Raw genomic sequence first — 22,603 nt, 5'->3', positions numbered from 1 at the left:
TTATTTAGAATTATTGTATGGCAGGCACCACCTTCTTTTAGTTCTTAATGAGATCAGTATACTTCATTTATAGTGGCTATAGCTGATTAACATAGTTTGGGGTTCTTATATGTCTGAAAATGTGTAATTATACTTCATTCACAAAATGTGGCAATAACTTCTAGATCAGTCAAAGCCTGAATCACACATTACTATATATAATTAGCTTAATGGGGAATGTTTTATGTGTTGTGCTTTTCATAGATTAAAAGATAGTTATTTTCCTCCTTTCACAGTATATAAACTTTAAATTACCAAGAAGTTGTTCTTTCTTTGGTCACACTGCATTGAATTTAGTCACTTGAATTTAAAATTTTATAGCTCCTTATTTAATACATAATTATCTGTAACTCTTTTTTTCTGCATCCTGATTACAATTTTTAAAACTGAGTCTTACTCAACTACAGAATGACTTCATTCATAGATGGAATATAGAGAATTGAAACACATGAACTTGAAAAAAGAAAAATTTACATGTATATAATATTACATATATACATATATATGTATATATAATCAGCCCATATCTGTGGCCTTGGGAGAACTAGGGTGGTTACCATTCAAGGGGAGTAGGAGCACAGAACTTTGGTGATGGGAGTGGTGTGGGATTATGTCCCTATTATAATCTTGTAAGTCACTTTTAAATCACTAATAAAGTATATAGATTTTTTTTAAAAAAATGAATATTATCCCTGCCTGACCTATGATAAAATATCAAAATCATTAGTTCTAAAGTCTGAAACACACATTTAGCCCATGTTACCTTTTCCTTAAATTACTTAAGTAATATTTTGGCTATTTGTTTTTTAAAATATTTTATTTATTCACTTTTTAGATAGAGCCAGAGAGAAACTGAGATGGCAGCAGGAACTAGAGGGGGAGACAGAGAGACACCTGCAGCACTCCTTTACCACTCATGAAGTTTCCCCCTGCATGAGCCCTTGTGTATGGTAATGTGTGCACTCAACCAATGGAACTACCGAACCACCACCCCACCCATTTTTAGTAATTTAAATGAAATCTTCTACTTCCAGTAATATGTGTACCCTTTTTCTTTTTTGTTTTTCTGGAAAAGTTATTGAGCAGCTTCTAGAACTAAAACATCCTAACTTTCATAGGTTTACAACCTAGTTGGGTGTAAACACTTTAGTGATACAGAGTTGAAAAAAGACATTTCTGGTTTCAAGTATAGGCAGCAAGTTAGGGAGTTTATCTTTCTGGTCAGCAGTTCATGCATATTCTTCATGAAAAGATTGCACAGGATTTCATAAGTTGGATAATGGAACAGAATTTTAGCAAGTGAGTCATGTTTGAACATCCCCTATCTGTCATATACATGAATATAAGAGAAAGAGATCGAAAAAACTGCTAAATTTATTCTCTCTCTCTCTCCATAGCCTCATCAGGTTCAAAACCCTTTTTTCCCCCTCTCCCCCCACCCCACCCCACCCCCCGCCACTCTCTCTCTCTCATTGCCACCAGGATTATTGCTGGGAATCATCACCTGCACAATAGAATCTACTTCTGGTGGCCATTTTTTTCTTTATTTGATAGAACAGAGAGAAATTGAGAGAAGAGAGGGAGATAGAGAAGGAGAGAAACAGAGAGACTCATGTAGTACTTGCTTCACTACTTATGAAGTTTCCCTCCCTGCAGGTGGGGACCAAAGGCTCAAACCTAGATCCTTGCACACGCAGAGATGTTTGCAAAACCTTTATTTTTCACATGAGGAAACAAATTGTTTACAAAGGCAGACCCTGAATCCCATTTCATTCAATATTTTTTCATTATAACATTGCTCAAGAAAATACTGTTTGGAGTCATTGTCTATATGGAGTTTTCATATTCTCCCCGTGTGTGTGTGTGCGTGTGCGTGTGCGCGTGTGCGTGTGTGTGTGTGTTTCCAGTTACTTCTGTTTTCTCCCACATCACAAAGATGTATTTGTTAGGTTCACTGGAATGTGTCAGTTGTTGCAGTGAATCTGGGTGGGTGTATATGTGGTGTACCTTATAGTGAAAGAACATCCTATTCAGGGTTGAGTCTTTCCTTTGGCCCTCAGTTCCTGTGTCAGGTAACAGTCACCTAAGACCTTGAACAGGAATGAATGGATTGGAGAATGAGTAAATACAAATAACTGCTTTATGTGAGAAGGCTTTGGGGACTTTAGAAGTCTGGTGATGCTTTTGTGACCACAAATGTGTTATAGGAACTTAACTTTTCTATTAATTAGTTTAGGATAACATTGGTTCTTCAGATACATATTCACCAGAGTCACCACTTCCAGGCCATTGAGGATCTATACTCCCAACTAGTTAGAGAAGGTGCTAGAATCAAATCTATATTGTGTTTGTCTCTTAGTACTATATAGTTTTTAAAATCTCATTTCTGACTTTCCTCCTATTTTGGTCTGCCTCAGTGTTTATTTTAATAACTTGTTTTATTAGTATAAAGGCATTGATAGGTTCTCTTTTGTTTCTTAATTCCACAGTTCTCCTATTAAAGGCCATTGCAGTTGGTAGGCATGGAGTGTAGCATGGCTTCCTCGGTGGTTGGGATGTGTTCGCTGCCATGGCAGCTGTGATTACAGTTGACTTGAGTAAATAGTGCAGATGAATAAAAACCAGTCTAATTAAAAATAATGCCAGTGAGAAATGTGATAAATTTATTTTATTGAAAAGTCTAAAGCAGACAGTGGGACATTTCTAATGCAATGTCAAAGAAATTAAGTCAAAAAGACTAACCTTCTTGTTTACATTAAATAGTATTTAAATTTTTGCATTTGTTTGGATGCTTTTTGGTCGCACTCATTTGTGAAATCAAAGAACAGGGAAAAAACTTTAGAAAACTAATATTGTAAAACATTTTGATTTTTTTTTTTTTAATCTACAAATGGTATGTCATTTAGTAGCAGAAACTACTCTTGCAGGACCAGATCTTTAAATTTAATGAGTGGGTTTTCTTTTTTTTTATGTGTTTAATGTACCTTGTGACCTCTTAGTACTTAGCTATTTCCCTTTCCTTCTTAGACCTCCTTGTAGATGTATCTATCCTTCATTTCTCTATAGTTGTTACCTTTCAATTTTAGGAGTGTGTTTTTTTTTTCTCTCTCTCTCTTTCTTTTTTAAGTTTCTCTGCTCAGTGTGTCCTACTTTGGTGGTCTTTTTTTTTTTTTGAAATAAATAAATGCTGGACTGCTAGTTTGACTCTAAATGTCTCATAGAAGATATTTTTTCATACACTTTCCATGTTCTTATGCCATTGAGTAACATCAAATGATATCACTTAAAATTTTTAAACACCTAAAATAATTAGAAAACTATTTGTTAATTTCTACTGGAAATTCAAAACAGATAAAGTGTATTTCCTCATCTTTAAGTTTCTGCTGATTCAGCATGTTAGAGGTGGTTATTTTGACACATATTTCATAGATCTTTATCTGAAATAGGCAAATTTTTATTTATATAATTGAGAAACAATTTAACAATAGAAAACTCTATTGGATGGCAGTGTCCCTATATCAGTCATCACATGTCAGTGATTTAATATAATTAGCTTAGGGAGCCATGGGATTATTTTGCTTCAAAGAAAAGCACATAAAACAAAATACTTTGAGATCTCCAGATTCATTTATCTTCTTTCCATTTTCCACTCTGTATTTTCCACCTAGATGGTAGATAAACTTTTCGTTATTACATATAATTATCTCCACAGTGTGTGCCATTTGAATGTTTGGTGCCATGGTATTACTTAAAGCATTACTACAATTGCATTTTCTGTATCAAAATATTCCTTATATTGTAGGAATTCTTTGATTGAAGCTGATTAGTATACAAGTAGGAGTGAAACTAGTTAACATCTTCTATTTGTTGTTGTTGTTGTTGTTGTTGAACTAATCCTGTGTCCCAGGGATAAATCCCACTTGGTCTTGATGAGTTATTCTATTGATATGTTGTTGGACTTGATTTGCCAAAATCTTGCCCAGGATCTTTGCATCGATGTTCATCACAGACATATGTCTACAGTTTGTTTTGTTTTTCTAGTAGAGTCCTTTCCTGCTTTGGGAATCAATGTGATTTTTACCTCATAGAACATGTTTGGTAGTGTTTGACCCTCTTCAATTTTCTGGAATAGTTTGAGGAGAATCAGTGTTATTTCTTTTTTGAAAGTCTTACAGAATTCATTAGTAAAGCCATTTGTGGTTGGTCCTTAATTCTTGAGAAGATTTTTGAAGTTAACATCTTAATAATAAACTGATTTCCCCCTTTTTATTTCATAGAAAGATCCTTTTAAAAATAAATATTATAGGGAGTCGGGCAGTAGCGCAGCAGGTTAAGCACAGGTAGCGCAAAGCGCAGGGACCTGCATAAGGATCCCGGTTCGAGTCCCCGCTCCCTACCTGCAGAGGCGTCGCTTCACAAGCGGTGAAGCAGGTCTGCAGGTGTCTGTCTTTCTCTCTCCCTCTCTGTCTTCCCCTCCTCTCTCCATTTCTCTCGGTCCTATCTGACAACAATGACATCAATAATAACTACAACAATAAAACAAGGGCAACAGAAGGGAATAAATAAATATTTAAAAAATAAACATTATAAACACAGTCTATTAAAAATTTAATTTTTAGGATTGTAACCACCTACTAGAATCTAGTACTACAATCTACTACCATCTACTACTAGTAATATTCTTTTTTTTTAAATTTTTTATTTAAGAAAGGATTAATGAACAAAAACATAAGGTAGGAGGGGTACAACTCCACACAATTCCCACCACCCAATCTCCATAACCCACCCCCTCCCATGATAGCTTTCCCATTCTCTAGCCCTCTGGGAGCATGGACCCAGGGTCATTGAGGGTTGCAGAAGGTAGAAGGTCTGGCTTCTGTAATTGCTTCCCCGCTGAACATGGGCGTTGACTAGTTGGTCCATACTCCCAGTCTGCCTCTCTCTTTCCCTAGTAAGGTGTGTCTCTGGGGAAGCTGAGCTCCAGGACACATTGGTGGGGTCTTCAATCCAGGGAAGCCTGGCCAGCATCCTGGTGGCATCTGGAACCTGGTGATTGAAAAGAGAGTTAACATACGAAGCCAAACAATTTGTTGAGCAATCATGGATCCCAAGCTTGGAATAGTGGAGAGGAAGTGTTAGGGGGGTACTCACTGCAAACTCTAGTGTACTACTGCTTTCAGGTATATATTTTGCAGTAGTTTATGGATACGTGTGCACATAAGCTCTCTCTCACGGAAACTGGTGTATATCTAGGCTATGGGACTTTGTTAGAAAGTGAACTACCTGAGATGAAATTAGAGTGTACTATAAAAGGAAAGGTCTCACCCGAGTAATGAAGCTGAAGGGTTGTCATTCCACACATGAAGTCTCTGGACACAGTCTGAGGTGAAGCATGTTGAGGTGGCAATCGTTGCGTTGGTTAGGTTGTGATCGGCGGATGCAATATTATTTGGTTTGGGTTGGGAGATGCATATGGGAAAGTGGGCCCTATCCAAGGGTTCCAGGACTGGGGGAAGTAGGAGCTCTATAGTGGAGATGTGAGGTTCCTGCTGTCTTAGGGTTCAAAAAGACAATCGATAGTTAATGTTATCATCACATTATTTGTTAATTGGGTTAACTTTGAAAAGTCCTTTTGTTATGGTTTGCTGTACAGTATCCAGTATCTTGTATATAGCTGTGCTATTGGATGCTTCTAATCTACTTGGTCTAGGCTTTTGAGAGAGTCTGCGTATCAAATACACAGCCTATATATTAAAAGGATTCAGTTTGTGTTTTGAGAAACTTTGAGACATACAATTGATTTTCCCCCTCTCATATTAATTAACTACTGATTTATATGTCTACATTTTGCTAGGAGTGTACATAAACACCATTCCCACCACCAAATATTCTTATGAAGCTAATAAATTAGTAACTATTATTGTTATTGGTAATTTGGTATATACATTCTTTAATTTTTTTTATTATTGGGTAGAGACAGTAATTGAGAAGGGAGGGAAAGAGACAGAGAGACACCTGAAACCCTGCTTCACCACCTGTGAAGCTTTCCCCCTGCAGGTGAGGACCAGGTGCTTGAACCCAGGTCCTCATGCACTGTGACATGTGCGTTTAACCAGGTGCACCATCTCCTGGCTTTGATTTATACACTCTCTAGGGACCGCATCAGAGTCATTTAGTGTAAAAGATATTTTGGTGAGAAAACTACATCCAAAGTAAAATAAAATTTAAAAAAACGTTTAGCTGTTTTTCAGATTTCTGAATTAAAAAATGACCAACAATGCTATGTCATTTAAAATATTTTCTATATAAGCTGTTTGAAATAAGGCTCATAGGATTCTTCTATAAGATAAACTTGGAGTGATTTTCTTCATTTTACAGGAAACAAAAACTCAGAAAGTTTGTCACATAGTTTATGTCATAATTGAAGCTCTAACTTCAGATTCACTCTTCAAAGTGAACATATCAAAAAACTTCTACACTTTTCTCTGAAGCAGACACTGCATAGACCTATTCTCTAACCACAGCATACTAGTGTTAGAAATAAATTTTTAGAAGCCAAAAAGGCAAACAAATATTTGTGAAAAAATAGGTTCTTTCAACTAATTACTGGTCAATGAATATGAAAATTATTGTTGTTGTTGTTGTTGTTAGATGATATAGAATAGTTTGTATAGATTAAACAAAATATACTCTGGTCTTTGAAATATTTTGAGCAGTAAGTAAAAAGAAAATCATAACAAGAAACATTTTGATGATGTCATTATTTCCATATCTTTGAATTATGGTTTATGATTTGAAGCAATCCAAAGTAATTCATATTAGCTTATGTTGTAATTTTTAATTAGTAATTATACCAATTTTCTCATTGATTTTTCATTTCACATTTTTTTTATTAGGTCAAGAAAGAAACACTCAAATATCAGTCTTTGTAGCTTAACTTAGTTATTCATACTTCCTATATAAACTATCAGAACATCATTATAGGATTTGTGTCACTAAGGGTTTGTGTTCTTTGATCGTGTGTGTGTGTGTGTGTGTGTGTGTGTGTGTGTGTCAAATTTTAGATACATTCAAATCTAACACCACAATCAAGGTACTGAACAATTAAAACACCATGGGAATCTCTCTAGCTGCTTAATCTTAACTACATCCTTCTCTTTCCTGCTTAGTGTTGTTGTGCATCTCAGCATGTGATTCTTCTCTTGCAAATAGTTATTTGTTTCTTTTGCCCATGTTTAGTTTAATTATTTGATTTTTTTTTTATTACTGAGTTTTGAGCATTGTTGACATATTCTGAAGACTAATCTTTTCACAGGTAGGGTTTGTGAAGATTTTCTCTGTACCTTTTTTTTTAAAAAAATGATGGGCTTTCAGTGAGTACAGGTTAAAATCTTGATGAGATTCCTTTTTTAATGATTTTTACTTTCATAAATTATACTTTTTATGTTTTATCTAAGATCATTTTACCTTCTTCTGGATCCCTCAGGTTTGTTTCTATTTATTTTTCTAAAAGTTTTATAATTTATTTTGTAAATCTATGATCCATTTTGAGTTAATTTTTAAACCATTTGGCAGGTCAAGGTTCCTCTAATTCAGTTTTTATCATTATTCAGTCAACAAACACTGAGAACTTTATAGGTCTAAGTCATTATGTTTGCTACTAGATTCACTCAAGTAGTCTATTGTGTGGAATCAGTTATTTATTTTAACATGTTAATGTAAATTTTACTTTGCTTGGTCTTATGTTAACTGAAACTCACATACTAGAATTGTGCCTTTGTATTACATAGCCTTATAGAAAGTATTGATCAGCATTTATGAAATTTCTATTGATACATAGAGTAGTTATCTCATATATTTTTAATTTCTTCTAATAAATAAACTGTAATACTTAACTAACAAAGTATGATAGGTAAGTTCATAAATTATGCCTTGGGACTGGGTAATAGCACTATCAGTATTTCAAACATATTACCATCTGTGAGAATGAGGTTTCCAGCCCCCAAGTTTACACTTGCAAAGGGAGAATCTTCAAAACTGATGGAACAATGCTGCAGACATGTCTGTCTGACAATCTGTCTGTCTCTCTCTCTCTCACTCCATCTTTCTCTTCCTCTCTTCTTTTTAATCTGGGAAAAAAATGAGAGAGAAAGAAAAAGGCTGCCAGGAACAGTGGAGTCTCTGTGCAGACACCAAGCCCCAGAGATAACTAACCCTGGTGGCAAAAATGATTATGATGATGATGATGATAACTGCCCTAATGAGGATATTTGAGTAAACATTTTTAAAATTTGTGATTATCTTTATTTATTTATTGAATACAGATATCCAGAAATCAAGAGGGGAGGGGCTGATATAAAGGGAAAGAGACAGAGACATCTCTGCAATACTGCTTCACCACTCACAAAGCTTTCTCTCTGCAGGGGTGGCCGGGAGTTTGAACCTGGGTACTTGCACATTTTAATGTGTGCTCAACCAGCTGCACCACCATTCGATCCCATAAACATTGTGATAAAAACTAAATAATGAGAGGAATTGCAGGGTCATAGGGTAGGCTCACTTCTAGCCTTCTGTGGGTTCTCCAGACTGCTCTCCACAAGGATTGGACCAATTTATATTCCCACCAGCAGAGCAGGAGGGTTCCTTTGTCTCCACAACTTCTCCAGTCTTCAGAAGAAAGAACAGAACTGGAGGCATCACACCCTCAGATCTCAACTTGTATTGAGGGTCATTGTGATAAAAACTTCTTGGTAGTAGAACACAAATAGACACACTGACTAGTGTAGTAGAATTGAGAGCCCAGAAGTTAAGTCCCCACACCTATGGGCATCTAATCTTTGACAAAGGTGCCCAGACTATTAAATGAGGGAAGGAAGGTCTCTTCAACAAGTGATGTTGGGAAAATTAGGTTGAAATATGAAGAAGAATGAACCTGAACCACTATATTTCACCAAACACAAAAGTAAATTCAAATAAATAAAGGGTCTGGATGTTAGAACAGAAACTGTCAAATACTTAGAGGAAAATATTGGTAGAATTCTATTCCATATAAATTATAAAAGCATCTTCAGTGAAATGAATACAATTATAAAACAGTCTAAATAAAAGATAAACCAACGGGACTACATCAATTCAAAAAACTTCTGCACAGCAAAAGTGACCACCACCCAAACAAAGAGACCCCTCACAGAATGGGAGATCTTTACATGCCATACATCAGACAAGAGGCTAATAACCAAAGTATATAAAGAACTCACCTAACTCAGCAACAAAAAAACAAATGACGCCATCTGAAAATGGGAAGATATGAATAGAATATTCACCAAGAAGAGATCCAAAAGGCCAACAAACATATGAGCAAATATTCCAAGTCATTAATTTTCAGAAATGCAAATAGACAACAGTGAGATACCACTTCACTCTTGCAAGAATGTCATGCAGCAGAACAGTTTTTTCTACGTAATGTATTAATCTAAGACAAGTCAGTCTCTGCTGTATCTTTACTAATATTTTTTTCTTCAAGCAAAGACCAGTTGTCTATCTCCATATTTCACATATCCTGAGTGAATGAAATTTAGAGCCAGCGTTATGAGTAGTCAGGTAATGAAATCCTAAATAATCAGATGCTCACTGAACTGGAGGAACCATAAGTTCTCACTTGAAGGAGATTGGCAGAGTGACTATAATGTTACCTCTTACTGCCAGTTGCTTCCTAGGATATCATTTGTTCCCTTTAAATCTCCCGGGATTAGAATCTCCTGTTATTTTATTGATTAAGAAAATGAAGATCACAGATTTCAGGCTACTCAGATTATATGATGAAATATGAACCCGATCTTTTTTTTTTTCAATTAGAAAAGCCTTTGTGCTTTCTAGAAGTATGAAATTGAAAATGCAGCTGGGCGAAAAGTGAAGGTTGTAAAGAGTGACAGGTAAAAGTGATGAGAAGCAGTGATGAAGAAGCAGATGGTAAATTGCCTTTGTCATCTGTGGGTACTTACAGCTCAAGGCATACAGTTTGGTGGTTAAAAAGAAAAACTTTGGACTCAGGGAGATCTGAGTTTGGCTCCTAAGTTTAATGTTTATTAGCTCTGGGATCTCACACATATCGACTTCATCTCTCAGGGTCATTGTTTTCTAACTCAAGTTTAATAATGTTATCTACCTGTTAGGATTGTTGTATTGAAAAGAAGTAAGACATTAAAATTTTAAGAGTATTTAGCACAGTGTAAATATATAAGTAGTAATTAATATTTAAGTAGTATAAAAGCAATATCACTGTTTAATATTTATATTATTAAATTTTATATAAGTAAGAATTATAAACACAGTTTTATTCACAAAAAGAAGGAATACAGCCAGAAATTCCAAACCTTGAACCTCCAAGCCTTGAACAATTAAGGTGTTATTTCCTTCTGTACTTTCTATTTCTACTGAAGACAAACAAACTGAAAACTCTACTCTTTAAAATAAAAATTCACTTCAAAAATGGGGAGAACAGTGATGAGTTACTATGTTAGTGTTTTCCTTAACAGGAATACTCTAGTAATAGTTTTCTACCCGTGACACTAAATCCTAGAACAGCACATCAGACTCAAACATGGGTTTTTTTGTTTGTCTGGTTTTCAAAATTCATGTCCACAAGCAGAGATATTTTATTTATTCAAAGGGTGTCCAGTACTGTTCTTTTTTATTTTTTTTAAGACAATTCAGTCCACACGTGGTTGTGTGTTTTGGTTTTTGTTATCCTCAGATCATTACTGCTCCTTCCTGACTGACCTTTTCTGGTTGGGATGTGGGGAGAGTGTGAAGGAAATGCTCAGTAGCACTAAGACTTGCTCCGATGTTGAGAGTCAGACTCTAAAACATGGGATGTGCACATGGCAAAGTAGACACTCATCCAAGTAAGCCCTTTGCTGGCCATATACATAGCAGATAGTTGTTAAATGTTTTAGTCTTCTAAGTCTGTAACTGTCCCTTTGTTCCCCATTGGTTTCATGGCATTGGCACTTAGAAGGGAAAGCATTCTATCAGTTAGCAAACTCCATTTGGATTTCTCTGCTATTCTTTGTGATTAGATTGCTATTCTTTGTGATTAGATTCATATTATATCTTTGGGCTGGATTGATGTATAATTGATGCCTCCTCAGGTATCACATTCAAAGTCATATGGTATCGTTTGCCTCTTTTTTGGTAAATGTTAATTTTGACCACTTAGTTGAACATTCTGTGACTTCTTAATTCCTTTTTTTTTTTTTTTTGTAATTTAAAAGTAGGGAGCTGGGTGGTGGCATAAATGGTTAAGCACACATATTACCATGTTCAAGGGCCTGAGTTCAGCTTCATTAGCAGTGAAAGCATGTCTGCAAGTATCTTTGTCTCTCACTCTCTGTCTCCTCCTCCTCTCTGTCCTATCCAATAAAACAGGGGAAAAGAAGGAAGGAAGGAAGGAGGGGAGGGAGGGAGGGAGGAAATGTGGCCAGCAATAGCCCTAACAAGCCCTAGCAATAACCCTGGAAATTTAAAAAAAAAAAAAGTGATTTGTGGGGAACTGCTTTTAAACTCCATAGCTATCCCAATTTTTATCAACCTCTAGATTGAATATCCAGTGATGATTCTTGTAAACTTTATTTATTTTATTTGATAGGACAGAGTAACTAAGAGGGGAGGGGGATAGAGAAGGAGATAGAAATAGAGAGACACCTGCACCACAACTTCACCACTCATGAACCTTTCCCCCTACAGATAGCTACCAGGGTCTTGAACCTGAGTCCTTGAACCCAGATCCTTGACATAATCAGGTGCACCACTACCTCACCTTCTGAATTATTTTTCTATGATGATATTTACTACATTATTCCTTCTATTTTTTTTTAAATTTATTAATTTTTTTAAGAAAGGAGACATTAACAAAATCATAGGATGGGGGGTACAACTCCATACAATTCCTGCCACCCAATCTCCGTATCCCATCCCCTCCCCAATAGCTTTCCCATTCTCTATCCCTCTGTGTGCATGGACTCAGGGTTGTTGTGGGTATTCCTTCTATTTATATTGGTTGGCATTCAACTCTAAGGAATACTTTTCCTTTATCCTGTATTTATTTTTAAATAAATCTTTATAAATAAATATTTATTCCCATTTATCGCCCTTGTTTTTCTATTGTTGTTGTTATTGATGTCGTCGTTGTTAGATAAGACAGAGAGAAATGGAGAAAGGAGGGGAAGACAGAGGGGGAGAGAAAGATAAGACACCTGCAGGCCTGCTTCACCACATGAAGCGACTCCCCTGTTGGTGAGGAGCCGGGGACTCGAACCTCTCCTGTATTTATTAGCTATTAGTGTATTAGTGTAAACTCATCGACTTTTATGTAACTGGTTATATATTTTTTTATTGCCACCAGGGTTATCACTGGGGCTCAGTACCAACACTATGAATCTAGTGCTCCTCGTGACCATTTATTTTCTTCCTTCCTTCTTTCCTTCCTTCCTTCCTTCCTTCCTTCCTTTCTTTCTTTTTTTCCTTCTTTCTTTTCTATTTTGTTTGATAGGAAAGAGAGAAATTGAAAAGAGGAATGAGAGATATAGAGGAAAAGAGAAAGATAGAAACCTGTAGACCTGCTTCACCACTCATGAAGCATCCCTCTTGAAGGTGGGACATGGGAGTTCAAACCCAAGTTCCTGAGCATGGTAAGGTGTGCACTTCACTGGGTACACCACTCCTCAGTCTATGGAGATCGGTTATAATTTATAACTTTAGTTTTTACTGTGACATATCTAATTGTATTAGCAATAAGATATTATTGAATTAGCTTTTAACTCACTGGGAATGTTTAATCTACATTTATGAAACATCACCTTGAAATCATGGGGAATATTTTAGAGGAGCACATAAATTGCCTTTGTGAGACCCTTGGACCTTGACACCACATATGAAATGATGATTATTTGGTCTATCTCGTTCTCTTGTGACATAAATAAAGAAAATAATTTTTAAAAGAAAAAGACACATTGTTTCTTCTTGTTGAGTTTTAATAGCTCTTTGTATATTTTGGAATCTAGTTCTTTTCTTGTACATGTTCTGCATACAGTTCTTCCAGTCTTTGACTTGAATTTTTTTTCTGTTAATACTATGTATTAAAAAATGAAAAGTGGTGCAAGTATAAACCTATGGGACTGCATCAAATTAAAAAGCTTCTGTACAGCAAAAGAAACCACTACCCAAACCAAGAGACCCCTTACAGAATGGGAGAAGATCTTTACATGCCATACATCAGACAAGAGTTTAATAACCAACATATATAAAAAGCTTGCCAAACTCAACAACAAGACAACAAATAACCCCCTCTAAAAATGGAGGGAGGACATGGACAGAATATTCACCACAGAAGAGATCCAAAAGGCCGAGAAACACATGAAAAATGCTCCAAGTCTCTGATTGTCAGAGAAATACAAATAAAGACAACAATGAGATACCACTATAGTCCTGTGAGACTGTCATACATCAGAAAAGGTAGCAGCAGCAAATGCTGGAGAGGGTGTGGGGTGAAAGGAACCCTCCTACACTGCCGGTGGGAATGTCAATTGGTCCACCCTCTGTGGAGAACAGTCTGGAGAACTCTCAGAAGGCTAGAAATGGACCTACCCTATGATCCTGCAATTCCTCTCCTGGGGATATATCCTAAGGAACCCAACATATCCATCCAAAAAGATCTGTGTACACATATGTTCTTGGCAGCACAATTTGTAATAGCCAAAACCTGGAAGCAACCCAGGTGTCCAACAACAGATGAGTGGCTGAGCAAATTGTGGTATATATACACAAGGGAATACTACTCAGCTGTAAAAATGGTGACTTCACCGTTTTCAGATGATCTTGGATGGACCTTGAAAAATTCATGTTAAGTGAGATAAGTCAGAAATAGAAGGATGAATATGGGATGATCTCACTCTCAGGCCGAAGTTGAAAAACAAGATCAGAAAAGAAAACACAAGTAGAACCTGAAATGGAATTGGCGTATCGCACGAAAGTAAAAGACTCTGGGGTGGGTGGGTGGGGAGAATACAGGTCCATGAAGGATGATAGAGGACATAGTGGGGGTTGTATTTTATATGGGAAACTGGGGAATGTTATGCATGTACAAACTATTGTATTTACTGTTGAATGTAAAATGTTAATTCCCCAATAAAGAAATAAAAAAATTAATTATTAAAAAAAAGAAAAGTGGAAACAAAAACTAAAAATGAAAATTAGGCTGGGGAGCCAGTACAATGATTATGCACAAGTTTCATGCCTGAGGCTTTGAGGCCACAGGTTAAATACCCAGAACCACCATAAGCCAGACTGAGTAGTGCTCTGATCTCTGTGTATGTGTGTGTGTGTTTCCCTCTATATTTCCCTCATTAAATAAAATAAATTGAAAAAATAATAAAACTTATTAAGCTTAACCACTGATTTGATAATATATACTACATTATTTGGTATATGAAGAGGACAAGGAGTCGGGGGGGAGGTTTTAGGTTCTAGTACGTAATGATGGACCTAATTTTGGAGTGAGAGTGTTTTACAAAGACCTAGCTTGGTGAGATGAGAAATTGTATCCATGTGCCAGTAACTGTACTGTAAACCATTAACCTTCCAATAAAAAAAAAAATTTTAAATGGTTATCTTTTGTGGCTTCTTTGTAAAAAACAGACTTGCCACATTTAAAGACCATTAATGTATTCCTCCTTGTACACCACTCTCCTTATAGTGCAAGCTGCTGAAGTTCCTAGCAATTCAGTGTCAGAGAAGAGGTAGAAATTATCTGGACTGTGCCCTGTGAGGTGGCACAGTGGACCGATTCTCAAGTGTGGGGTTCTGAATTTGATAACATTTCCAGAGTGATTATATGGTTATCTACCTCCCTCACCCCTCTTTCTCTGCAAATAAGTGGAATAAAATTTTATTTAATGATCTGGATGGTTTTGATCAACAAATGACTATTTTTTTCTACTTCAGTATCCAATAGGTGTGGTTTCTTATAGTGTTATTTTTTCAGATAATAGATAATGACTTGGCAAGTATACATGTGGATCATACCTGTTTAAGTATTTCAAAATGGACAGTCTTTGAAATTCTATTCAATGTTCAAGCTATTCCTAGTTTCAAAATTGTCACAATAGTTTGTTCATTTGCTCCTTTTTTGGTAGTCCATATTGTAAATAACTCAATAAAACAAAAATAGACTTTAAGACCAGGTCATGCTATGAATTTTATTTTAGTGATTTTTCTAATTTTCCCACTTAAATTATTTGTAAAAGAGATCTTTAAAGTAACTATTTGGATTAAACTCTTAACTTCAATCAGATTCAGGATTTACTTGCTTGGGGAAAGTTACTTATTTCAAAATCAAGATCAGATAGTAAGAGTAGTTCACTATTTGTCTAAATATTTGTGTGTGAAGAACTCCAGTATTTGCAACACACACACACACACACACACACACACACACACACACACACACACACACACACACACACCTGCTCTGGCTAGAGGTCCAGTGGAGTAGGATGGAACTGGAACACACCCTCTCCTCCTGCCTTTTACCAGGTATTTCCAAACAGTCCATTTGGACTGTATGGAGAAAAACTGGAAAGTTTGTCTAAATTAGAACTTTTATTTTAAGCAGCAACAAAACCAAATAGTCATCACTGAGCTCTTTATCATGAAGTTCTAGATGTCTAGTTTTATAAGGTTTATGAATTAGACTTCAGGGCCTGTTACATTTTATTACAATCTACAACATAAGTGTAGACTGGCAAGAATTAAACTAAAAGCCTGTTTAACAACTGTTATGCATCTGGGAGTTGGGTTAAAAAGGTTAGCTTAGCTTAGTCCAAATTGTGATTTAGAAAAAGAAGGAAAAAAAAAAAACAAGTTAGAAGCCTAATGACATGTACTATAATCATAGCTGTATTTAATAATAGTTCATAAGTTCCACATAACTATAATTTCTAAGAGTTTTAGGACATAGTAACTTTCAAGTCTTCACCATAAGAAAAAAAATTATGTCACCAGTGGACTTTAAAAGTAGCAATCAAACTGCAAACAAAGGTGACAATCAAGCTAATTATGTCTGAAACTTTCTGTCCAAGTTTTCTAACTTAAGCTACTTATGCAATTCATTATAATATATATCCCTTTTAATCTGCTTTCATGAGAATTTTTCTTTTAGATAAATGAATGCTGAATATGATATTTGTTCTATCACTGCGAAAAATGGGTTGCTTTTTAATGTAACTTTCTTATTACATTCTTGCTTTCTCCCAGGCTTGCAGATGGGTCAGGGGCTGTGGAGAGTGGCCAGAAACCAGCAGCTACAGCAAGAAGTCTATAGTGAGCAAGGCTACCTCAGCAGAGAGCAGAGCAGGAGAATGGCTGCCAGCAACATTTCTAACAGCAGTCATCGTAAACAAGTCCAAGGAGGCATTGATATATATCATCTCTTAAAAGCAAGGAAATCTAAAGAACAGGAAGGATTCATTAACTTAGAAATGTTGCCTCCTGAGCTAAGCTTTACTATCTTATCCTACCTGAATGCAACAGACCTCTGCTTAGCTTCCTGTGTTTGGCAGGACCTTGCTAATGATGAGCTTCTCTGGCAAGGGTAAGTTCAACCAAGTATGATTCAGCTCTGTCTTCACATAATCATGCGCAAATGTGATTTTATAATCAACATCTGTCTTATTAAATATTTTATTTAACTTGGATTCATATTTTGAATTTCTCTTTATTAAAGCCCAAAGACATAGCATCACCATTTAACATCGGGAAAGTAAGGACAGTGTTTTTTTTTAAATGACATTGTTTAAAATAATCAAAATGTCTTTCTCATAAATCAAAATTGCCTGGTTAAAAATGCAAGTGGAGTAAGGCTTCTAATTTGAAATGTGGTGTTGATGTATCATGTAGTTTGTGCTTCCCAAATAGCACAATTAAAAAAAAAAAATCAATACTCCTCAAATTACTTGTTCTTGTTGTTTACTAATAGCATACTAATGTGTCTACTTTATATTTTTATCAGAGTTGTTCACTAATATAAATATTAAATAGTAAATATTTCCTTAACTTTATCTTCTTCTTATTCACCATTTCATTGCTGAAATGGGATGCTATTAGCAAAAAAAAAAAAAAAAAAGAGGAGTAAACAATATACTTCTTAAACTGAAAAGACTTAGTAGAAATTCTAACAGCTATTCTACCAGTTTAAATATAAGCCCTAAATTTCAGACCATTTGTTGGAAGGAAATATATTCTAGGGAGTGTATTATTCCTTAAATAATGCTATATATTTAGTTCTGAAAATGTTACCAAACTGAGAATTATTAGATCTTGTATTTTCTTGCATTCTTTACCAATATTTGAGTCTCATTATTTTAAAATGGGGCTTTAAAACAATGTAAAGTATAACTAAAGGCAATCACCTTTGAGACTTTAAATATTGTAATTTGAAAAATGAAATAATTTCTGGATGAATATCCAATGATTAACTAATTAGTGGAATTTACTACTGCGAAAGACATTCCTAACATGGGGTTCCTGATACCACACAATTATAAATGCTAATTATATAGTTTTATCAACTTCTAAATAGATAAAAATTATCAATATTGTTTTCTTGTTTCCTTAAGGGTCATAGAAGTATTTTGAAGTTGATGAAAAGTGTATTAATTGGTTGTATCTAAATTATAGTTATTGATATAGCAATATAACAGAAAATGAAAATACATTAAAACTGACTCATATATAATGAGCTTTCTACATTTCAATATGCTAGGAAAATTCGTTATATATTTGGTTTATTTCTGTTTGAAATTTGAAAAGTTTTATTCTAGAAGGCTCTCTTAGAATGCATTCTACAGATTTAAATCTGGATTCTCCATTTCTAAAATGACCGTTCTTTATTGTTTACCATATAATTAAACCTATTTTTAAGACACTCTGATGTGTTTTTCTTAGTGGGAAATTGTTTCCATTTATTTATATTATTTTTTTTATTTAAGAAAGGATTAGTTAACAAAACCATAGGGTACGAGGGGTACAATTCCACACAATTCCCACCATCCAATCTCCATATCCCACCTCCTCCCCTGATAGCTTTCCCATTCTCTATCCCTCTGGGAGCATGGACCCAGGGTCATTGTGGGTTGCAGAAGGTAGAAGGTCTGGCATCTGTAATTGCTTCCCCGCTGAACATGGGCGTTGACTGGTCACTCCATACTCCCAGTCTGCCTCTCTCTTTCCCTAGTAGGGTGTGTCTCTGGGGAAGCAGAGCTCCAGGACACATTGGTGGGGTCTTCAGTCTAGGGAAGCCTGGTCGGCATCCTGATGACATCTGGAACCTGGTGACTGAAAAGAGAGTTAACATGCGAAGCCAAACAAATTGTTGAGCAATCATGGACCCAAAGCTTGGAATAGTGGAGAGAAAGTGTTAGCGGGGTACTCACTGCAAACTCTAGTGTACTTCTACTTTAGGTATATATTTTGCAGTAGTTTACGGATACGTGTGAACATATGCTCTCTCTCACAGAAGTGGGTGTATATCTAGGTTTTGGGACTTTGTTAGAAAGTGAACCACCTGAGATGGAATTAGAGTATACTATGAAAGGAAAGGTCTCACCCAAGTAATGAAGCTGAAGGGTTGTCATTCCACACGTGAAGTCTCTGGACACAGTCTGAAGTGAAGCATGTTGAGGTGGCCATCATTGTGTTTCCTGAAAGTTTTGTAGAATTCATTTGTGAAGCCATCTGGTCCAGGACTTTTGTTGTTGGGGAGGTTCTTAATAATGGTTTCAATTTCTTTGTCTGTGATTGGTGCATTTAGATTTTGTAGTTCTTCATGGTTCAGTTTTGGAAGGGCATAGGTTTCTAGGAATTGTTCCATTTCTTCCAGATTCTCTAGCTTGGTGGCATATAGTTCTTTATAGAAGTTTCGCAGGATTCTCTGGATTTCTGTGGTGTCAGCTGTGATATCTCCTGCATTGTTTCCAATTCTATTAATTTGAGTCTTCTCTCTTTTTTGTTTGGTGAGTCTGATTAGGGGTTTGTCCATTTTGTTTAATCTTTCAAAGAACCAACATTTGGCTTCATTGATCTTTTGTATGGTTCTTTTATTTTCCATGTTGTTTATTTCTGCTCTAACTTTAGTGATTTCTTTCCTTCTGGATGCTTTAGGGTTCCTTTGTTTCTCTTCCTCTAAGTCCTTGAGGTGTGCAGTAAGGTCGTTCATTTGAGCTTCTTGGTGTTTAATATGTGATTGTATGGCTATAAGTTTCCCTCTCAGTACTGCTTTAGCTGTGTCCCAAATATTTTGTGTCTTCATTTTCATTTGTTTCCAGGAACATTTGAATTTCCTGCTTGAGTGAATCTCTGACCCAGTGGTTCTTAAGGAGTATGTTGTTTAGTTTCCAAATTCTATGATTTTTATTAATTGTCTGTTTGTTGTTAAATGTTATTTTTACTCCACTGTGGTTTGAAAAGATACTTGTGATGATTTCAGTGCTCTTGAATTTACTGATGCTGTCTTTGTGGCCTAACATGTGGTCTATCCTTTAGTATGTGTTATGTGGATTTGAAAAGAAGGTGTATTCCAGTTTTTTGGGGTGAAGGACTCTGAAAATGTCCAAGAGGTCTAGTCCGTCAATCTCTTCATTCAATTCTCTTGTATCTTTGTTGATTCTCTGCTTTGTTGATCTGTCTAAGTCTGAGAGTGGGGTATTGAAGTCTCCCACTATTATTGTATTACTATTGATGTATTTTTGGAATTCTTTCAGTAAGTGCTTGACATATTTAGATGGTCCCTCATTGGGTGCATAGATGTTAATGATTGTTAAGTCTTCTTGGCTGATTGATCCTCTAATCATTATGTAATGTCCTTGCCTATGTTTTATTACTTTATTTAATTTAAAATCTATCGTGTCTGAGATGAGAATGGCTGTTCCTGCCCTTTTTTGTGGTCCGTTAGCCTGTATGATAGTTTTCCATCCTTTCACTTTAAGTCTGTGTTTATCTTGTTGTGACAGATGGGATTCTTGCAAGCAGCATATGGTTGGATTATGTTTTCTGATCCATCCCCCAACACTGTGCCTTTGATGGGTGAGTTTAAGCATTGACACTTATTGATATTATGGATTTAATTTATTGTAGTGCCATTGTTCAAAAAAAATAAAAAAATTTTTGTTTGCTCTGATATATTGCCAGTATTATAGTGATGTTCTTGTTTATAAGAGGTCTTTTAGAATCTCTTTCAGGGTCGGTTTGGTGATAGTTGCCTCCTTTAACTGTTGTTTGTCTAAGAAGGTTTTGATCCCTTCTTCTAGTTTGAAAGTCTAGCAGGATATATAGTTCTTGGTTGAAACCCTTTTTCATTCAGGGCTCGATAGATATCTTGCCATTCCCTTCTGGCTTTTAGAGTTTGAGTGGAGAAGTCTGCAGATAATCTTATGTATGTGACTTTTAATCTTATGTATGTGACCTTGTATGTGACTTTTTGTTTCTCTCTTGCAGCCTTTAGGATCCTTTCTTTATCCTTACTTCTTCTCATTGTGACTATGATGTGTCTTGGTGTCTTCAGGTCTGGGTTGATTGTTTAGTACTCTCTGGGCCTCTTGAATCTTGATGTCCTTTCTGTTATTCAGGTCTGGGAAGTTTTCTTCTATTATTTCCTCTAGAATGTTTGCTTCCCCTTCCTCTCTTTCTTCCTCTGGCAGGCCAATTATACGAATGTTAATTCTTTTGAGATCATCCCATATGTCTCTGTTGTTGTTTTCAGTGTCTCTCAATCTCTTTTTAAGCTCTTTCACCTCTTTCTTTGTTTTCTCTAACTCATCCTCTGTCTGACTATTTCTGTTTTCTGCTTCTGTTAGTCTGCTTTCCCTTGCCTCAGCTTCTTTCTTCATTACAGCTATTTCAGCTTTCAGTTCTCTAATTGCCTCAAGATAATCAGTATTTTCATTGGGGGTCTCAAGTGTTGTTTCCCTAATACTGCCATTCCTTTCCTCCAATGTTGTTTTCATTTTTGTGATTAATAAGTTTATTATTGCTTGCATACTTTTCTTATCTATGGTTACTTCTGGCTGACTTGTAGTTTTTTCTGGGCTCTTGTCTTCATTCATTGGAGTAGCAGTTTTATTTGTTTTTGATCTACCCATTTTTTTGATTTATGTGTTTCTTTTTTTATGCTCTGTTGTTCCTCAGTTGTTGTGTCTTGAGCACAAGCAACACTGTACTAAATACCTTTATGACAATTACACTCACCAACCTCAGGAATTACAGTAGCAACTGAAGCAAGTATTGAAGCTGTTTAATCACTACCAGTTAGCCAAACAATTTCTCCAGTCCATGAAAAATAGTAACCAAATCCCAGTGAAGAAGAAAGAGAAAAGAAAGAAGGGATAGCAAGAATAGACAGTTATGCAAATCTACTATCCACTGTATATTCTAGGGGTAAGAAGAGGGGAAAGGGAACTAGAGCAGAGATACATACATAGAGAGTCCACTCTGAGTCAGATTTCTTCCCCAAAATAATTCACGAATTCAGACAGGCAAAGAAGAAGGAAGAAGTGTATGACTAGATAAAAAAGAAAAAGAAAAAGAAAAAAGAGACAAATGAGAGAAAAAGGAAAAGATAAGAAAAAGAGCTGTAATTAAAGAGCAGTCAAAGGAAAGGGTTTTTTTATTACTTTTCTTTTAATTTAATTTAATTTTTTTAATTAGCTAGGAGGAGGAGGGAGGGGAGATTCTGTAGAGGAGGTAGGAGTAAGGAGACAAGTTCCTCCCACAATAGATAATATGCCCACTACCCTAGCAATGAAAGATACCCTAAGAGTTAATTCTGATCAACCTAAAGGGGGGGAAGATATATGCCTTTATATAATATTAATAATAAAATAGAGCAGGGTAAAAAAAAAACAAAAAACCCTGTCCCAGATTACCTCAAACCTCGTGATCAGAGGCAGCTGATTGTTAAGAATGAGAAAAAAATAAAATAAAACCTCAGGACTAGACAAGGATAGCTGAAATAGAGTTATGCAAATTTACTATCCACTATATATTCTAGGGGTGGCTAAAGGAGGAAGGGAAGTTGAGCAGAGACACTCGCAGTGAGAGTCCACACTGAGTCAGAATTCTTCCCCAAAATAATTCCCAAATGTGTATCAGTGAATTCAAAAAAGCACACTGTTTGGTGGTGTGGGGGCTGGGGCCTGTGGCTTTTGAAGCTGTAGGATTAAGGAAGAAAGGATGACAATAATGAGAAAAAGAAAAAAAAAGAGAAAGAGAAATGAAAAAGATAAGAAAAAGAACAGTCATAAAAGAGCGGTGAAAGGAAAGAGTTTATTTATTTATTTATTGTTATTTAATTAGCTATGCGGGGTGTGGTGGGGGGGTTGGCTACTTAGAAAGAAAAAAGGCCAGAGGTTTCAGAAGGGTATAGACTTAGAATGAATGATATTCCCTGGTGGGACAGGAATTTGGTAAAGACAGAAGCTCAGCAGGGGAGCCTGCTAGGAGCTGGTCCCCTGGG

At 35.8% G+C, this 22,603-nt stretch overlaps 1 protein-coding gene across 4 annotated transcripts in view; it reads left to right on the top strand.

The window, feature by feature from the left end:
- The window catches only part of FBXO8 (F-box protein 8), a 56,312-nt gene that overhangs the window by 3,718 nt on the left and 29,991 nt on the right, over positions 1-22,603 (top strand). For all 4 annotated transcript variants that reach the window (XM_060184485.1, XM_007523004.2, XM_060184490.1 and 1 more), the window contains exon 2: positions 16,351-16,687. In XM_060184485.1, coding sequence (XP_060040468.1) covers positions 16,359-16,687 — 329 coding nt within the window. In that variant the 5' untranslated portion in view covers positions 16,351-16,358. The remainder of the gene's footprint in view (positions 1-16,350; positions 16,688-22,603) is intronic.

Source organism: Erinaceus europaeus, chromosome 2 (assembly GCF_950295315.1).
Source record: "Erinaceus europaeus chromosome 2, mEriEur2.1, whole genome shotgun sequence".
Classification (NCBI taxonomy): domain Eukaryota; kingdom Metazoa; phylum Chordata; class Mammalia; order Eulipotyphla; family Erinaceidae; genus Erinaceus; species Erinaceus europaeus.
Note: the sequence above shows the minus strand (reverse complement) of the source record. Positions and strands in the feature narration are given on the sequence as shown.